This window comes from Syngnathoides biaculeatus, chromosome 11 (assembly GCF_019802595.1).
Source record: "Syngnathoides biaculeatus isolate LvHL_M chromosome 11, ASM1980259v1, whole genome shotgun sequence".
NCBI classification, from domain to species: Eukaryota; Metazoa; Chordata; class Actinopteri; order Syngnathiformes; family Syngnathidae; genus Syngnathoides; species Syngnathoides biaculeatus.
Window position 1 is genome coordinate 13,678,277 of NC_084650.1, and position 19,241 is coordinate 13,697,517.

The window sequence follows — 19,241 nt, forward strand, 5'->3', positions numbered from 1 at the left end:
TCTTTTTCCATCTTAGCCTATCTCGTGCATCTTCCTCTCTTAACACTCACTGTCCTCATGTGGTCCCTCACAACATCCATCAACCTTCTCTTTGGTCTTCCTCTCGCTCTCTTCCCTGGTAGCTCCATCCTTACCATTCTCCTACCAATTTCCTCACTCTCTCGCCTCTGGACATGTCCCAACCATCGAAGTCTGCTCTCTCTCACCTTGTCTCCAAAACATCCAACTTTGGCTGTCCCTCTAAAGGGCTCATTTCTAATCCTTTCCAACCTGCTCACTCCGAGCGAGAACCTCAGCATCTTCATTTCTGCCACCTCCAGTTCTGCTTTCTGTTGTCTCTTCAGCGCCACCGTCTCTGATCCGTACATCATGGCCAGCCTCACCACTGTTTTAAAAACTTTGCCCTTCATCCTGGCGGAGACTCTTCTGTCACATAGAACCCCAGACACCTTTTGTGTTCCACCCCGCTTGGGCTCGTTTCTTCACTTCCTTACCGCACTCTCCATTTCTCTGTATCGTTGACCCCAAGTATTTGAAGTCCTCCACCCTCGCCATTTCTTCTCCATGGAGCTTCACCATTCCTCCTCCGCCCCACATAAATTGTGTTTTACTTCGGCTAATCTTCATTCCTCTCCTTTCCAGTCCGTTCCTCTATCTTTTTAATTGTTCCTCCGCCTGTTCGCTTCATCTTAGCGGAGACTCTTCTGTCACATAAAACACCAGACACCTTAAGCCAGCGGTTCCATCCCTCTTGGACCCGTTTCTTCACTTCCTTACCACACTCATCATTTCTCTGTAATGTTGACCCCAAGTATTTGAAGTCCTCCACCCTCGCCATCTCTTCTCCATGGAGCTTCACTCTTCCTCCTCTGCCCTTCTCATTCACGCACATATATTCTGTTTTACTTCAGCTAATCTTCATTCCTCTCCTTTCCAGTCCGTACCTCCATCTTTCTAACTGTTCCTCCGCCTGTTCGCTTCATCCTGGGCGGAGACTCTTTTGTCACATAAAACACCAGACACCTTCCGCCAACTGTTCCTCCCCGATTGGACCCGTTTCTTCACTTCCTTACCGCACTCTCCATTGCTCTGTATCGTTGACCCCGAGTATTTGAAGTCGTCCACCCTCGCCATCTCTTCTCCCTGTAGCCTCACACTTCCCCCTCCACCCCTGTCATTCACTCACATATATTCTGCCACAAAAAAAGTCTCAAAATACGCAGTCAGTCCGACACGCTAGTTTAAAGAAAACATCCTCCAAAGATTTAGCATCATGATATTTTGCCGACATTTCCACCATCAGTAGAACCGCTACAAAGTCCCAAGAATCCGTGATTGCAAAGACACGGGAAGTCAGTCATTTTGGTTTCAAACGTCGATTTTCAGCTCATTTGTCGCCGTTGCCCTCAACAGGATTTTAGGAAATATTCAGCCACGTTGAGGCCTCAGCAAATTAAATTCAGTCGACATGTCGACCACGAGCCAGGCAAGTGCCTAAGGCACCGGGCAGGAGGGGGGACCCCCAACCCCCACCCCACCCCCGCCGAGGGGACGCCGACATCGGTCCACACCAGTTGACAAAGCACTGCGGAACAACGCGCCGTTGTGCAGATCTCTCGCTGGCTGTTGCCGGCCTCCGAGCAAAGGCTGGGGATCGTTCGACGTCACCTGCAATCGGCGTTAAGCGGACGCTGCGATGCGCACGACAAAATGAAGCCAGCTTATCATCAGGGCAAGCTAAAAAGGACAACAAAAATATTAAAACGAAGATTTAAAAAAAAAAAAAATGATACAGTAGTGTGATTATGTTTCGATTGCATGACAAAAATAGTGATGCTCGTTTGTCCCAGCACAAGTAGCAGAAAAATTTGCTGTACGTTATTCGCTAACGTTAAATTAAATGCAAACTCGCTGACGAAAGAGTTGAGACTAAACAATATTCAATATCTGTATAAAAAATTTTTTGCCGATGGACTAAATAAATATTTTTGTATACTGTAAGTTATTGTGTGTGAGGGGAGCATGAGGGTAAAGTTTGATGAATCATCAAAAAAAAAAAACACAAAACTTTAATAACTCCAACGAGGGAAATTATCTCCTGAGAACATGAAATTTGGTAATAATATCGATATCGACTCCCACTCAGTGATGGCGTCGATATGTGCCCTGCGACTGACTGGCGACCAGTTCAGGGTGTACTCCGCCTTCCGCCTGAAGCTTAGGGTTAGTGCTCCAGCTCTCCCGTGACCCTTGTGAGGATAAGCGGCTTGGATAATGGATGGATGGATATTTATAAAGTCATCACAGAGAAAAAGAAGCCATGCCTGAAAAGAAAAAAAAAAGCCTGGAAGTCTGAAAATTATTTCAACTACTTTGGGCATTTTGAAAAACTCAGATGCCAAGTTTGATTTATCCATCCATCCATTTTCTTTGCCGCTTATCCTCACGAGGGTCGCGGGGAGTGCTGGAGCCCATCCCGGCTGTCAACGGGCAGGAGGCGGGGTTACACCCTGAACTGGTCGCCAGCCAATCGCAGGGAACATTGAGACCAACAGCCGGACTCCTAAATTTCATTTACCGTAATTTCTCGAAAATAATGCGCACTTTTTTGTCCAAAAATATTTTCCAAAAGTCAATAGAGCGCATTATTATAACAGTATCAATAAAATGTTATGCTGTCGCTCGCATTTATTTTAGTTCATTGAGGGATGAGCGATTTTTTTGAAAACCAATACCAGTACAAACACTAAAAGTACAAATTTAGCAAAATAGAAATACAGATAATTCCTAATATTTACAGCGTAGGGATAGCGGCAAATTGGTGATGCGCATTGTACGTTGGTAGAAGGGTTTTCCTGGATTTTTTTTTTTTAGGTCAACTTTGGTGGTGCGCATTATACTCGAGAAATTACAGTATTTATAGTACAAACTATTTAGCAATTATCTCAGTGATTTTCGAAAACTACAACATAAGACTTATTGACAGTTTGCCCGAACGACCCCAAACTTGCCAGCCCGGTGACGGCGTCTCTCCTCCCTTCCCCCCACCCAAAAAAAAAAAATCATCTCGAGAGTTTTGAAGGCGATCTGATAGAGAAAAAGTCCCCCCAAAAAAGAAAAAAAGTTTTTTTTTCCCTTCAATCGAATCCGTTGCTGAGCTCGGCACAACAATCCGCCCGTCCGCCCGAGCGGCGGAACGGTTTGTATTGTGCACGGCGGCCATGAATAATTCTCTGAGCAGATGAAGTGCCGCGTGATGCCGCCCCTCGCGGGGGCTTGTCGCACGCCGGCAGAATGTTCAATCACCTTGATTCTAGGGGGAGGGAAAGAAGAAGAAGAAGAAGAAGAAGAAAAAAAAAAAAAAAACCAAACCACCTCAAAAGGACACCTCATCCCAGAACTGCAGCGCCGCACTCCCGGGCGCCGGTTCGGCGTTAAGAAGGCGTCGTAGGGAAGCGCGATGGACTTCAGAGAGAATTTGTAAAGATGGTCATCTGTCGACTCCCGCTTCGGGTTTGGCAAAAAAAAAAAAAAAAAAAAACAACGGGGTGAAGTTGACGCCAATTTGTTGGAACGTTTCAACAAGGATGCAACCCTAAAAGAAATGCTAGAACTTTCTTTTCAGCGATTCCACGCAGCTTAAAAATGGACAGCGTGCAAAACCAGCTCCTTTCACGATTTTTTTTTTTCACCCCCTTTTGCGTACGCAGCTCGGCAATTGGGCCGTTTCTTCGTGAATTTCGTCACTCGGGTTAGCTTCCAAGGGTAAAAGAATTTTTCAACGGCGAGCTGGGAATGCGCGTCAATCACGTCCCGTCGCTAAACCGGTCTGTAATGCTCGTTTTATTTGTGCTGTGGTTCCGTTATCGAGGTATTTGATTTTTTTTTTTTTTTTACAAATCATAAAAGGCTACAATACAAGCGGCCGAAACGATCCGCAGAGATAGGGTGAGAACCTCGGTCATCAGGGAGGGGCTCGGTGTCGAGCCGCTGCTCCTCCGCATTGAGAGGAGCCGGATGAGGCGGCCGGGGCGTCTGATCCGGACGCCTCCTCGGTCAGGTCCCACCGGAAAGAGATCCAGAGGACAACCCGGGACACGCTGGAGAGACTTTTGTCTCTCGGCTGGCTCGGGAACGCCTCGGGATCGGTCCGGAAGAGCCGGAAGAAGTGGCTGGGGAAAGGGAAGTCCGGGTATCCCTGCTGAAGCTACTTCCCTTGCGACCCGACCCGGAAAAGCGGTAGATAACGGATGGATGGATAAAAGGTATAAGATTTTATTACAAATGACATCGTGGACCCCCGAGTTACAGTACCTCAGAGGCAACGGGCCCACTATTTGAGAACGTCCCTTCAAATTTATCTGGTCGCACCGACCGTGTGAACGCGGCTGACTTCCTACTTTGCAGGGTTCCGTGTGAAAGGCACGAGCGAGCGAGCGAACGGATGCGAGGAAGTTCCTCCCATTGACAGTCACGGCACGGGCGTCCGCGTCTTTTTTTGGTGACGTTTTTTCGAGGCGCACGGGGGCAGCGGTTTGTGCGCGGGAAGGCCCTCCCGGCAGCGCGATCGGGACCCCCGCCGTGCCGGCTAATGGGGGGGGTGCTCGCCGTCAAGACGGCCGCCGTGCATGCCAATGAGCCTCAAACCCCGTCGGCTGGTTTTTTTTTTTTTACATTTTATTACAGAAAAGTTCTAAGTGAGCTCAGTGAATCCTTTTTTTTTTTTTTTAATCATGCCATAACTTTGCGTTCGTGAGCGTCGCAGTTCCGTGGGTCGTTGATTTATGAAGTCGCGAACCCGTCGACCGCCGCTGCCGTAAATCTTCCTGGCAGCGGAGATGACAGCCAGCGATGTAAAATGCATCGCGAGGGAAAGCCGACCTCGCGTTCCGCCGCCGACGTAGAGAGCCGCTCCCCCCACGTGCCGACGAGCGACGTGCCAACATTTCCCCCGCCGGAAGTGGCGGTCGGTCCAGTGGCGCACGTGGCCCGAATTCATCTGAGCTTTTTTTTCTAGTTTACTTCAAAATAGATCAAATTTTGATCCGAAGTCATCAGCGTAAACGGGAACATTCTGATCGTGACAATTTACCGAAGCCCTTTTTTTCCGGCTGGACGTTGGACTTTGTGGCTTTGAACTTTAGGGCAAGGCATTCTTTCTCCAATCAATAACAATGGCAGCAGGTTGAATTGCTGCAATTCCTCCAGGAAATCAAATCAAATGTTTGCGGCAACGCGCGGAGCCTCCGGATGGATCCGCAAAGGCGAAAATCGAACTCACGCCAAGATGGTGACTTGCCGTCCGCTCGGCTGAACCGCGTCGAGCGCGAATCCTCATCGCCGTAGCGACCAAGGCCGCGCTTTGGGGTCGTCTTCGTTGTTCCGACGAGCGACGCTTCGGAACGAGACTCGCTAATGAGATCTTAGCTGCATTCAGGACCTGCGCAGGGTCCTAATGTCTTTTTTTTTTTTTTTATATCAACATTAAAGTTTTGTACAAATATTTTTTAACACGCAGCGAAGTTTCAACGGAGCAACTGTACACTTTTTGTAAGGTTGAAATGAAAATGTAGTCTTCGCTAAAACCCAAAGACGGACATCAAAGTTAGCATCTTGAGTTAAGCTAATCTGTTTTGTTTTTTTTTGCAAGTATCAAAAACATTGTCGTCTTCCACGAATGGAAGGTTTTGTAAGCATCAAAGAAAATGCCCGCAATGACCCAAAAGTGTATTTTTGTAAACGTACAAGACAATTAGTTCATAAATGTCACAAACCACACGTGAAAACTTGTTGCCGTTGAGTCGGGTCCGGCGGCAGTTTTTCGCGTTTTCCACACACACAACTTACATTATCATTTTTTTAAAGACAGTTTCAAGTCCTCGATCACGCCAAGTCTTTCCCCGGATTCGGTCTTTCGTCCGTAGGTGAGCGGCGGGCATCTTCACTTCTCCTTCAGCTGCGGCGGGCCGCCCACGTCCCGGCTGGCCCCGGCGTCCCCCGCGGTGTCGGACGGCCGCTGGCACCGCGTCCTGCTGGAGGTGAGCGCCGCGTCCCTGAGGCTCACTTTGGACCGTCGGCCGCCCGCTTCCGCCGATCTGCCGTCGCCGTGCCGCATGATGCGCTCCGGCGGGGTCTTGCTCTTCGCCGGTCGGCGATTCCGCGGCTGCGTGGAGCACGCGGAGCTCGACGGGGAGCCGATCGGAGCGGGGAACGCGTCGGAGTGGTCGGGTCTGGGCAGGAGGCGGGTGTTCGGGGTCTACGAGTGCTGCGGTGGTGGGGGACCCTGCGACGACAAGCCCTGCCGCAACGGAGGGACCTGCCACCAGGACGAAAGCGGAGGTGAGCGCGTGCCTGTCTTGGGTCACTTAAAGTCCAAAAGCCTTGTGAGAGGGTCCCGTTCTGCCGGCGATGGCTGCTGTTGGATTGCTCCCCTTCTTATTTTTAGGCCCCTCATTCTACTCAAATCTTTTTAGAATCGATTCCCCTATTGGTTTTTGATCGAACAATCAAATAATAACTGTCACCCAAAAAAGAAATTTACTTTTTTCACTACACAAATGCATTTTAATTTCATTTATGAGAGAGGAACCTCAATCCTTAGAGTGCATAAGTTGTTGCTGAGTGTTTGGTATCAAATTTGATGGTCTACAGAATTTGAGACAGGTAAATGCTAAATGGTTAGCAATCGCAGTTAGCATTAGCAGGCTAGTGGTTTCATCTTTAGGTAAAAAATGAGCACTACATTCAGCTCATTCATAGTTATCATGTTATATGTGCAGTGCACATCAAACAGTGTCTTCAAAATCACTTGCAGACTTTGTCGTTTTTGGCAACGTTTATCACTGGCACAACGCTCCATCTGCAATAAATGAAATTCGGGTTGTTCCAGCAGTGCAAAAAAATACAACACATTTTTTTTTTTTTTTTTTGGGTGGGGGGGGCAAAAAGGTTCAAGGCAGAAAGCTTTTGTCGACCTATTTTTGATTTTTTTGGTTTGGTCGATTTATTTATTTATTTATTTATTCCAGACTTCCTTTCCACTTTTGACATTACCTATTGATACCTTCCACACAAAACCAAAAAATAAAAAAGCCGGCTCTGACAAGCAGCGGGAAAGAGGCTACTGAGTCGGATCCAGAAAATTCCGAGGTTCTGCGTGAACAGCAAAAGCAGATAAAAGGCGCATGCAATGTTCCCTCTAAGCTGCGCAACTGCGCATTTGCGCACTTGTCGCACACTCTCAGCGCAGACGAAAACAGATCCAGCGCAGTCAACTACAGCCTAACGAGTTTTTTTTTTAATAATTTTTTTTAAAAAATGGCAGCAAACAAAGAGCTGCTGCTCGGCCACACCCTCTACTTCCTCGTTTACCTGACACCGCCCCCCTCCATTTTAAAGTGGTACACTCATAATTACAAACACCGGGGTATGTAAATAATTGAAGAAAAATTGGTGAAACTGGACGAGATTTTCTCTTTTTTTTTTTTTTTTAAGTAAAAAAGTTCTGGTCCGAAGCCAAAGTAGAAAATACAGGATGAGATGGTGTATAATGTTAAAATTCCACCTTGGGGCAGCCTGATTAAGGATGAAAACACAGATGATACATTGCCCAAAAAGCTAATTCTTCTTCTTCTTTTTCTTTCGGCTTGTTTCGTTAGCTAATTCTGTATTTTAAATATAGGAGGCAACATAACGTAACATTTCAAATTTATGGTTAATAGTTGACTTTGTAATTAGTGGCGTGTTTTGGCTCTGATGCAACCGATTTATACTGACTCAGTGCCCCCCCCCCCAGCCCCCCACCCACCCAATGGCCTTTGTATCAGAGGCAGGATGAGTCACTCCTAAATATGTAACGGAATTCAAGCACCTGAGTCGCTATGTGAAAATCTTTTGTGTGGTTTCAACCTGTGGTTTGTGCCGTGAAAGCACAACAAAAAGAAAAAGTCAGACAGGAGTGAAGAAAAACACCTTTTCTTCTGTTCTACTCTTTTCTTTTCTTTCTATTTTTCGCGCCGAGCCACCGCTGGCCGTGTAGCAGCGATATTTTTTTTTTTACGGCAGCACAGGAAAGTGTTCCCTTTGGCGCGCAAGAAGAAGAAGAAGAAGGTGGACAAGAAAGAGACTCTCGAGGCCGCAGTCCCGTGCTGACCCTCATTAGCATTTTGGCTTATCGCTAATTGGCGAGCGCGGGGTCCCTTCTTTAGCCGAGATAGCGTCTCGGCTCGCTTTGCAATTCAGAGCGGCGCCGATAAAAATCGCGTCTGAAATGTTAAATCTTGACACTCAGTGGCCACGTGTGTGTGTGTGTGTCCTGAAGGTGTGAAGACAAATGCAACACAACAGACAACTCTTTTAATTACTGTAAGCGCGTTGTGTAGCGTTTACGCTGTTTTTGTGCGATGTTGCCGTCGCATTGCGCCGCATGCGTGCGTGAAGCAAAAAGTCGACGTTATTCCTTTTCCTTTACGTGTTATTACACTGTTATTACTTTTATCAGTTTACTAACTCGGACGTTACGTGACACCTTTTACGAGTCTTGTTTTACCAGTGTCACTTTATTTTTGTTACTTTATGAGTTTTCATTCATTATTTCATACCAGTTTGTTTACATGACTGTTAGTTTTCTAGTGTTCCTTTAATTTCGCTTAATGAGTGATGACCTTAATTTCACTTTGCCAGTGCTTTAGTGTTACTTGAATAGTGTTACTCTTTACTCTTTATTACTCTTACTCTTGACTGTTACTCTTTTACTCTTACTCGAAAGTAGCACCCACGAAGTAAGCTTCATGGGTGCTACTTTACCACTGTCATGTATTAGTGTTATTTTTCTAGGGTTACTTAAATTTACTACGTTACAGTATTAAGTATTTTTTTAGTTACTAGCGATACTTTACGACTGTACTGTTACATGACGAGTGTTGCTTTTCCGATACGACTTTAATAGTTTGACTTCCTTTGTTGCTTCACTAATTTTAGAAGTAGTTTACATCCATGCATCCATTTTCTTATCCGCTTATCCTCACCAGGGTCGCGGGGAGTGCCGCAGCCTATCCCGGCTGTCGACGAGCAGGAGGCGGGGTACGCCCTGAACCGGTCGCCAGTTAGTCGCAGGGCACATCGGGACAAACAGTCGCACTCGCAATCACGCCTACGGGCAATTTAGAGGGTCCAATTAATGTGGCAGGCCGGAGAAAACCCACGGGCTCTTGCGTTCACGTTGCCATAACTCGGGGGGAAATATGGATTTCTCAAAGAAAAAAAACTGGTTCTAGCTTCTGAAGACCGGGCGGGGTTCATTCATTGGAGACTCCAAATTGCCCGTAGGTGCGATTGGGAGTGCGACTGTTGTCTATCTCCACGTGCCCTGCGATTGGCCGGCGACCAGTTCTGGGTGTAACCCCGCCTCCTGCCTGAAGATAGCTGGGATAGACTTCAGCACTCTCTCGGCCATTGTGAGGATAAGCAGCTCAGAAAATGAATGAATTGATGAACTTGTGAGTAAAAAAATTCAAAAATGTGACTTTATTCTTGCTTCTGAAGACCGGGCGGGGTTCATTCATTGGACACTCTAAATTGCCCGTAGGTGTGATTGCGAGTGCGGCTGTTTGTCTCCATGTGCCCTGCGATGAGCTGGCGACCAGTTCAGGGGGGACCCCACCTCCTCCTGCCCGTTGACAGCTGGGGTAGGCTCCAGCACTCCCGGCGACCCTCGTGAGGATAAGCGGCAAAGGAAATGGATCGACGGAGATGACCGGAAAAAAAAACGGAGGGTAGGAAGGTGGCACAGTGGATCAGCTGGTTAACCATTGGCCTCCTGACGTCCAGGGTTCGATCCCGGACCTACCTGTGTGGCGTTTGCATGTTCTCCGGGTGGGCGCTCCGGTTTCCTCCCACATCCCCAAAAACACGCAACATGAATTGGACACTCTAAATTGGCCGCAGGTGTGATTGTGGGTGTGGCTGTTTGTCTCCATGTGCCCTACGATTGGCTGGCAACCAGTTCAGGGTGTCCCCCGCCTCCTGCCCGTCGACAGCTCCAGCACTCCCGCGACGCTCGTGAGGATAAGCGGCAAAGAAAATGGATGGATGTTCGAATGCTACTTCACTCGCACTGTTATTACTTCACTGTTCGTCTTGCACTTATCACATTACTTGAACTCGTGTTAAATTGCAAGTTTGGCTTCATTGTTACTCCACTGTTGCAACTTACATTATTATTATTATGATTATTATTACAAGGGTTGCATTACCAGTGTCACTAGTGTTCAACCCATGTACGGTTCCAGCATCATGGCCGAATTTTCTGCACTTGGGTTTTCTGTCCGTCTCGTCGTCGATCTCGTCTTATCGCTGGTTTGTTGTGTTCTCCCTTGTCCAGCGTTCCGCTGCCGGTGCCCAGGCTCGTTCCACGGCGCCCGTTGCGAGCGGGAAGACGACCCGTGCGCCTCGCAGCCGTGCGCCCGCGGCCGCGTCTGCGTTCCCGAGGGGCGAGGATACACCTGCAACTGCTCGACGGAACATCCCGACGCGAGGTAAACTTTTTCTTGGATTTCGGACACTTTGGTTTCCGAACGGTGCGTGTACCGAGGGCAAATCGTTCAAAATCTGCCGTGCCGTGTGCTGCTGCTCCACTCCAGGCCTGCAGGGGGCGGTAATAACGTTCATTAATACGTAATCAGCAAAGTAAACTCACTAAAAGGCCCGTCTCACTCGCCGAGACCGCCGAGGTTGAGTCGCGGCAACTCTGGGACCCGGGAGACTAAAATATTGCTTGGGCGCTGATCAGGAAGTTGCCCGGGCGACGATTATCCAAGCCGCTTATCCTCACAAACTGGAAGCAATCCCAGCTAGCTTTGGGTGAAAGCTGGACTGTTCCTCCTCTGTATGTACTAAATAGTTAGGATTAAAACAAACCAAAAAAATGATATGCCCATGCTGGCGGCACGGTGGATCAGCTGGTAAAGCATTGTTGGCCTCACAGTTCTGAGGACCTGGGTTCGATCCCGGCCCCGCCCGTGTGGACTCTGCACATCCTCCCCCGTGCCTGTGTGGGTTTTCTCCGGGCACTCCGGTTTCCCTCCCACATCCCAAAAACATGCAACATTAATTGGACACTCCAAAGGTGTGATTGTGGGTGACAGTGAGACTATTGTCCGTCTCGATGTGCCCTGCGATTGGCTGGAAACCAGTTCGGGGTGTACCCCCCCTCCAACTGCCCCTTGACAGCTGGGATAGCCTCCGGCACTCTCCGCGACCCTTGTGAGGATAAGCGGTGAAGAAAATGGATGGATGGACTTTATTCTTTGGCCTGCGATTGGGTGGCAACCAGTCCAGGGTGTAGCCCCACCTCCTGCCTGAACATAGCTGGGATAGGCTCCAGCACTCCCTCCAGCGTAGTGAGGATAAGCAGCTCAAAAAATTGAAAGAATTAATGAGGTTGTGAGTCAAAATTTTAGAAAATGTGACTTTATTCTTTGGCCTGCGATTGGCCGGCGACCAGTTCAGGGTGTACCCCCCCCCCCTCTGCCCATTGAGAGCTGGGATAGACTGTAGCACTCCCGCGACCCTTGTGAGGATAAGCGGTGAAGAAAATGGATGGATGGATGGATGGATGGGTGGATATGCCCACGCCAGCCGTGCAAAAGGCAGGCGTGTAGCAAATATCCAGACAATAATCAATCTCTTAATCAGACGATGGCGTCCACTTGATTAACGCAAACAACAGAGCACCACGTTCGTGCGTGTCGATCCCTAAATGTGTGTCAAAGGAACCCGGCGACCGCTCTCCGGCGACGCCATCGGAACGGAGGCCGTCCACTCCATCCGCCTAGCGACGCTTTTCGCCGGCGACGCGGGAGGGGGGCGGAGAAGGTCGGCCTCGGGGCGAGCTGACGGGCGACCTCCTCGGGCGCTTAAAGCGAGAGCAGAGACGAGACGAGGGTCAGGACGGACCGGCGGACGCCGTGGCGTGACCGCCAACTCCGAGAAAAGCGGTGTTGGTCGATTTTATATTTAAAGAGAAAAAAAAAAAAAAAAACTTTGCATGAAATTTCAACATTGGAGATTATCGAGGCGGCACGTTGGCCTCACAGTTCTGAGGTCCCGGGTTCGATCCCGGACCCGTCTGCGTGGCTTTTCTCCGGGTACTCCGGTTTCCTCCCACATCCCCAAAACATGCAACATTATTTGGACGCTCTAAATTGCCCGTAGGTGTGATTGTGAGTACGATTGGTTGTTTGTCCCCACGTGCCCTGCGATTGGCTGGCGACCGGTTCAGGGTGTAGCCCGCCTCCTGCCTGTTGACAGCTGGGGTAGGCTCCAAGCACTCCCGCGACCCTCCTGAGGATAAGCGGCAAAGAAAATGGACGGATGGATCGTATGCATTCATCCATCTTCTGCGGCGTAGCTGAGGTCAGGTCGCGAGTGCGACTTCCGTTGTGAGGCCAACACAGTCCAGCTGAGCCACCCTGCCGCCAGTGACTTTATGTCACATGCTATGATTTGTTGTGTGTATTTATTGGTTATATTTGTTATTGTTGTCCCGAACGTGGTTTCGAGCCCCAAATCTCGCTCGCCCTGGCTGGAGACAGGACTCCGAAAACCAAACCATGGCTCGGAAACCCGACGGCGAAAGCTCAACACCCCTGAGCGAAAAGTCACCTCCCGGTGTCTTGAGGCTAACCGCTTGAGTCCGCTCTTTGAAACCCAAACGCAGTTTTTGAAACGCCGGCCCTCGTTTGAATCCCTCACTCCGACTGGAAGCTTCCCCCTGGTGGAATATTTTACGCCGGGACTTCGCCGCACACTTCCGCAAGAAGTGATCGGACGACATTTTTAGCTCGACGGAGGCTTGATTTCGCTTCCCCTCCTGCCCCGGTCCCGCAGGTGCCAGGACGGCGTCGACGTGTGCTCTCCCGACCCGTGCCCCGGCGGTTTCCTGTGTCGAGATTCTTCCGGATCCTTCCACTGCGACCCCCTGCCGCAGGTCAGTCCTCGGATCGGGTCCTCGCGGGGACGGGCGGGGTTGACGCCGGCGTTGCGCCGCAGGTGTCGGCGGCGGTGGGCTACGTGGAGATGATGGAGATCGGCGGCGGCGTGCTGGGTCTGCTGCTGCTGGTGGCCGTCTTCGTTTGCGGGCGGAAGCGCTACGTCCGGCGGAAGAACCGCAAGACGGAGAACGACGCCAACAGGTGACGCCACGCCAGACTTGACGTCATTCGCGTCCCGCTTGCTAATCGTTGCGCTTTCAAATCCGGACCACAAGAAGGAGTCAGACGCTCTTCGTATTCATTTTTAAACCACTAGAGGCGAAACTAGCTAACAAACCTGGGAGGGAGTCAGTTAGCTAGCTAGCTTTTCCTTACTAGTTGCCCATTTTTCAATTAGCTAGCTCAGGGGTGTCAAACTCATATTTGCCGCGGGGCCCTCGGAGGGCCGTCATGATTGTGAAACAATAAAACCTTTTAATTCCCTTAATTATGTTTACACATGCAATTTATGAAATTTGAACCAAATCCCGCAAGTTGACACGCACGATTTGCCTTCGCGGGCCACGTAAAACCTTATGGCGGGGCCGGCTCTGGCCCCCAGGCCGTGAGTTTGACACCTGTGAGCTAGCTAGTTTATGCGGTTCTGGATATTTTAGTAGGTTATTTACTCCACTCTCCAAAGAACGTCCGGCGTCAGGTTGTTAGTTGTTTTGCTGGTCGGTTTTTGCTTTCCGAGCAGTTCCGAAACATCCGCCACGTAGACCGCAGGTGTCAAATTCAAGGCCCGGGGGCCCAGATCGGGCTCGCCATAAATTTTTTACGTGGCCCGCGAAGGCAAATCATCGGTGTCAAAATCTGTGATTCTTGTGAAAATATAACAAACATTTCAGATTGTCGTATGTCATAAATGATAATCTTGAGATATTATCAGCATTTTTGTGTTGCCTTGCATGAACAATGGTTGGAAAAACCCGTTGCGTTTGATTTCTGATTCCAAAACTAGTTTGTAAATTTCACGTGTAAATATAATGAGGCGGTTCCGGTTTTCTGCGGTTTGACCGTGACGTCCCTCTGAGGGAAATTGTAACCCGCGACAAAAATGAGTTTGACACGCCTGACGTAGACCTCGTAAAATTCGAACGCGGCGTTTCAACGACCGCCGAACACCTTTTCCAGCTCCTCGTCGAAGAGCCCGAAATCCCGCGACTGGGACGGCGGCCGCACGGAGCTGAGCTGCATGGCGTCGTCGGCCGACGACCTCGACCGCTCGCCCTTCCGGTCGCTCCGCCCCGGCGAAAAGTCGCAGGGGCCGGCGGTTTGCAGCGTGGCCCCCAACCTGCCCGCCAGACCCCCGTCCGGCTCCGACGACGACTCGGTCAAGAAGACCCGCTGGGACCTGGACTACGAAGGTCGGTGTCCGAGCGACGCGACAAATCGCGAACGTACGCCGCCAGCTAGCGGACGGATGGACAAAGCGCGTTGGGGCGTATTGCAGCACTTTAAAAAAAATAGACAAAAATGGAATAAAAGATCCAAATAACTTCAGAACTGACCAAAATTATATAGTTTGGGATCATTTACTTATTTTATTGCAGAAGTGAATCCACGGAACATTATTGAAGAAAAGGCTCAATAATCGATATTTGCTGAAAAATTATTAATAAACACACGAGTGCAAACTTTATCTATAATAGAGTAATAAGACAATATCAATCATGATGTTTTTCTTTTTTTTATGTTTTTATTCTTAACCACTGTTCGGGCGGCGCTAGCGTTAGCATTAGCACGGCAGCACTAGCGTTAAGCTTTCTGTGTACTGTCTTTGTAAATATGTTTCATACACGCTTGCGGCTTATACACAGCTGCGGCATATGCATGTACCAAATGGTATTTCCTTTACAAATGTTACAAAAGGCTCATAACTAGGTGCGCTCTTGTAGGCCGGGAATTAGGGTAGTTGCCAGGGTAATAACAATTAAAACCCTAAAAAAAAAAAGCAACAAAATGTGCTATAATAACATAAAGAATGACAAGTAAAGGGTCCAAAAGCGCAATTTAGTTTCTGGTATAATAACGCGGATTCAAGCCCGAAGAAATGTATTTACAAAGCCGAAAAATGGTAACGAAGAACTTGACAATTTACAGGAGAATCCCCAAAATTCTTCGTTTCACTTTTTTTTAGCAGCCGAACAATATTTGATGAAGATTTCAAGCCCCGCCCAAAAGCTCATTAAATTGCCCGAAGCCCGCAAAACGGCCATTTTTAACGGTGACTAATATTTCGCACGCAATCGTGAAATCTCCAACGGGAGCTGTGACGTTTGTGCCCGCTGTGTCTCCAGTTTACCCCGCCGATCCCGACTACTTCGGGCGTCCGGTGGCCGCCGCCCAGGAGTTCCCCCAGTTTGACATCGTGGAGGACGTCTACTCGTCGTCCGCCGCGTCGGACTCGCGGCGCAACTCTCGCTTCGGCGGCTTCCCCTTCCCGTTGGAGCGCGCCGACCGCCGCGCCCCGCTGCCGCCGTGCTACGCCAACCGGAACCTGGACCGCTTCCTGGACCCCGACGGCGTCCCGCTGCCGCGATCGCGGTGTCCCGACGCCTACGCCGTGACCGGCTACTACCCGGCCAAGCGCGCGGGCGGCCAGGACGGCGACGCGGCGGGCTACAGGCGGCTCAGCGTGCGGCTCGCCGTGTCCGGGTCGCCCTATTCCGAGCGGGCGGGGACGCCCCCCAACGTCGCCCGCCCGCAGACGCGCCCCAGCGGGACCGACGAGCGCAGCTACGACGGCGGCAGCCTGCTGGAGAGCGACTGCGGCAGCTGTGAGGAAGTCATGTTTTAAGACGGGCAAGTTTACGGCACTCCGAGGCTTGACGGGAGAACCGGGATCTTTTATTTTGAAACAACCTTTCCTTTCTCGGACTTTTCCCGACCGGCAAATCCGACCCCGAACTCGTCTTTCAATGACAGGAAGTTGACGTTGACAGGAACGGGACACTCACAGGAAGTGGAAAGTGACAGGAAGTAAACACTGACGAGCTGCCACTGACAGGAAGTGGAAAGTGGGAGGCGGAGGCAGACACCAAGTCAAAACTGACGGGAAGTGGCCAAACTGCCAGGAAGTGGACGCTGATTAGTACCGGGACAAAACGAGGCGTCATTTTGGCGAGTTGCCTTGACGACGGACGGCTAGTTCCAAAATGTCCGTCCGCATTTCTAAGGAGGGGGGCCGGATCCTCCAAGCGAGAAACAAAATGGATGCCGAAGGATTTGTTTCTCCAATGAAATGGAAACGTCCCAAGCGGTTTTTATTTTGAAAATACCAGATACACTTCCTGGTCGCGGTTGACAGTTAGCAGTATGACTAAAAGCCTCAATGAAGATTTCAACATCCGGTCGTAATTTCAAAGTAAGAGTGTCCATTTCCATTCGAACATGAATTTCCTGCCCCATTGAGTCAGACTGACTGGGAAATCCAAGGCTCAGCTTTTATTTTGAAGTCCCAGATGTACAAGAAACTGTTTGTATTGCTGTGTTCTGTGTCCTTTCACGACAAGAGCTTTGAATCAAAAATGTCAAAATCCTCCCACTCTGTAAAACAGGTGAATCTTTTATTTTGAAATCCCAGATGCACTTCCTTTGTCCCCATAGCAGAAGTTTCACAACATGAGCTTCAAACTGGGAGCGGGATTTGGATCCTTGTTATTTCTCTGCAGCTGTGTCCCTTCACATTAAAAGCAGAGATTTGAGTCGCAATGTGGATTTCAGAATAAAAGCATTTTTTTAAATTTTACATCGGCATGTATTTCGCACTTTTTTGGGGTTTCGCGATGATGTGAAGTGTTGTTTTGTGTATAAAAGTGTATTGTTGTTGTTTGGTGTTGTGCTGAATGTTGATTTTTGTTCCAATCACACGTCAGAAAGTTTTATTTTTGTAATGTTTCTTCGCTGTGAGATTTTACTACGATGTCGTCTTTGATGTACGCATATAGAAAATAAAGACGTTATGACACCCGAAGCGCCGACTTGATCAACGCGTTTGCGTGTGAGTCTCCAAAGCTGGGACAAATGCAGTTCTGGGCATCAAAAAGAAATATTTCCCCCGATATCCATCCATCCATCTATCCGTTTTCTTTGCTGCTTATCCTCACGACTTCCCCAATAAGAGACTTTTTTTTTTTAAATAAACATTTAGGTTTGTTTGCTGTCAAAATATTTTTTTTAGTCATATTCTGTACTGTCCTCATTACTTTTTTCATCCATCTATCCATTTTCTTAGCCGCTTATCCTCACAAGGGTCGCTTTCTTTTTTTTTTTCCTCCAGACTAACTCGAAAAAAAATCATGAAAAAAGTTTTTTCTTAGGGGTGGAAAATGGTTGTGGGAGCACCGGACCCAATCCCAGCTGTCACTGGGCAGGAGGCGGGGTCCACCCTGAACTGGTCGCCATCCAATCGCAGGGCGCATAGAGACAAACAGCCACGTTCACAATCACACCTAGGGGCAATTTAAAGTGTCCAATTATTGCATGTTTTGGGGATGGGCGGCACGGTGGATCTGCTGGGAAGCGTTCAATCCCGGTTCTGCCTGTATGTAGTTAGCATGTTCTTCCCCCGTGCCTGGGTGGGTTTTCTCCGGGCACTCCGGTTTCCTCTCACATCCAAAAAATATGCAACATTAATTGGACCCTCTAAATTGCCCGTAAGTGTGATTGTGACTGCGGCTGTTTGTCTTCATGTGCCCTGCGATTGGCCGGCGACCAGTTCAGGGTGTAACCCGCCTCCTGCCCCCCGTCGACAGCTAGGATAGGCTCCAGCACCCCCGCGATCCTTGTGAGGATAAGCGGCAAAGACAATTGATGGATGTCTTTGGGATGTGGGAGGAAACCCTCGCAGGCACGGGGAGAACATGCAAAGTCCACACAGGCGGTGCTGGGATCGAACCCGGGTCCTCAGAACTGTGAGGTCATGCACCTTGCCGTTGGGAAGAGAGTATAATTATTATATTTAAAAAAGAAAGTCACAGTCATAATAAAAAAAAAACTATTATTTGGAGAGAAGAAAGAATAAAGAAAGTTGTTTTTTTTTTTTTTAAAAACTGCAAGTAACATTTGGGAAGAAAACCAAAAAAAAAGAAAACCCACATATGCAAGTTTGTCGTAAATAAGATGATCAATAATTTGCTGCCGCGTGGCTCCTCCGTCGAAGACGCCGCCAACGTTCCGTGTGAGCAACATTTGACGAGGCATCAAACGGCGTCCATTATTTTCACACCTCGGGTGTCGTCGTCGTGATCCGTTTAAAGAGGTGAGCCCGCCTGCCGGTAACGACGTGAGCGCCGGAGGCGTTTCTCATCTTTAACGTGGGGGTGCAGGTTTCAAGCTGACGTGTTTTGGGCTCTTGCGTACACATCAGAAGAAACGTTGCCATACCTGGGGGGGGGGGGGGGGGGGGGGATGGATTTCTCAAAGAAAAAAAAAAAAAAAACGGTGAAGCAACTGGTTCCAGCTTCTGAGGAACGGGGCGGGGTTCATTCATTGGACACTCCAAATTGCCCCTGGGTGCGATTGCGAGCGCGACACTCGTCTATCTCCACGTGCCCTGCGATTGGCCGGCGACCAGTCCAGGGTGTAACCCCCACCTCCTGCCTGAAGATAGCTGGGATAGAATCAGCACTCCCTTGACCATAGTGAGGATAAGCAGCTCACAAAATGAATGAACTACTGAACTTGTGAGTTGGGATCAGCTCCGGCACTCCCTGCTACCCTCGTGAGGATAAGCGGTGAAGAAAATGGATGGATGGACTTTATTCTTTGGCCTGCGATTGGCTGGCGACCAGTTCAGGGTGTAACCCCACCTCCTGCTCAGTGACAGCTTTGATAGACTCCTGCACTCCCATGATAATAGTGAGGATAAGCGGCTCAAAAAATGAATGAATTAATGAACTTGTGAGTCAAAATTTAAAAAATGTGACTTCATTCTTTGACCTGCGATTGGCTGGCGAACAGTTCGGGGTGTACCCCCCGCTCCTTCCCGATGACAGCTAGGATAGGCTCCAGCACTCCCCTTGTGAGGATAAGTGATAAAGAAAATCGATGGATGGATGATGGATGGACAGACTTTATTCTTTGGCCTGCGATTGGCTGATGACCCGTTCAGGGTGTAACCCCCACCTCCTGCCCGATGACAGCTGGGATAGGCTCCAGCACTCCCCTTGTGAGGATGAGTGGTGAAGAAAATGGATGGATGGA

General features: G+C 49.2%; 1 protein-coding gene across 2 annotated transcripts in view; it reads left to right on the forward strand.

The window, feature by feature from the left end:
- Positions 1-17,010, forward strand: part of fat2 (FAT atypical cadherin 2) — a 106,802-nt gene extending 89,792 nt beyond the window's left edge. For both annotated transcript variants that reach the window (XM_061834547.1, XM_061834548.1), the window contains exons 24-29: positions 5,925-6,339; positions 10,382-10,535; positions 12,889-12,988; positions 13,051-13,193; positions 14,169-14,401; positions 15,335-17,010. In XM_061834547.1, coding sequence (XP_061690531.1) covers positions 5,925-6,339; positions 10,382-10,535; positions 12,889-12,988; positions 13,051-13,193; positions 14,169-14,401; positions 15,335-15,834 — 1,545 coding nt within the window. In that variant the 3' untranslated portion in view covers positions 15,835-17,010. The remainder of the gene's footprint in view (positions 1-5,924; positions 6,340-10,381; positions 10,536-12,888; positions 12,989-13,050; positions 13,194-14,168; positions 14,402-15,334) is intronic.
- Positions 17,011-19,241: the final 2,231 nt, after the last annotated feature.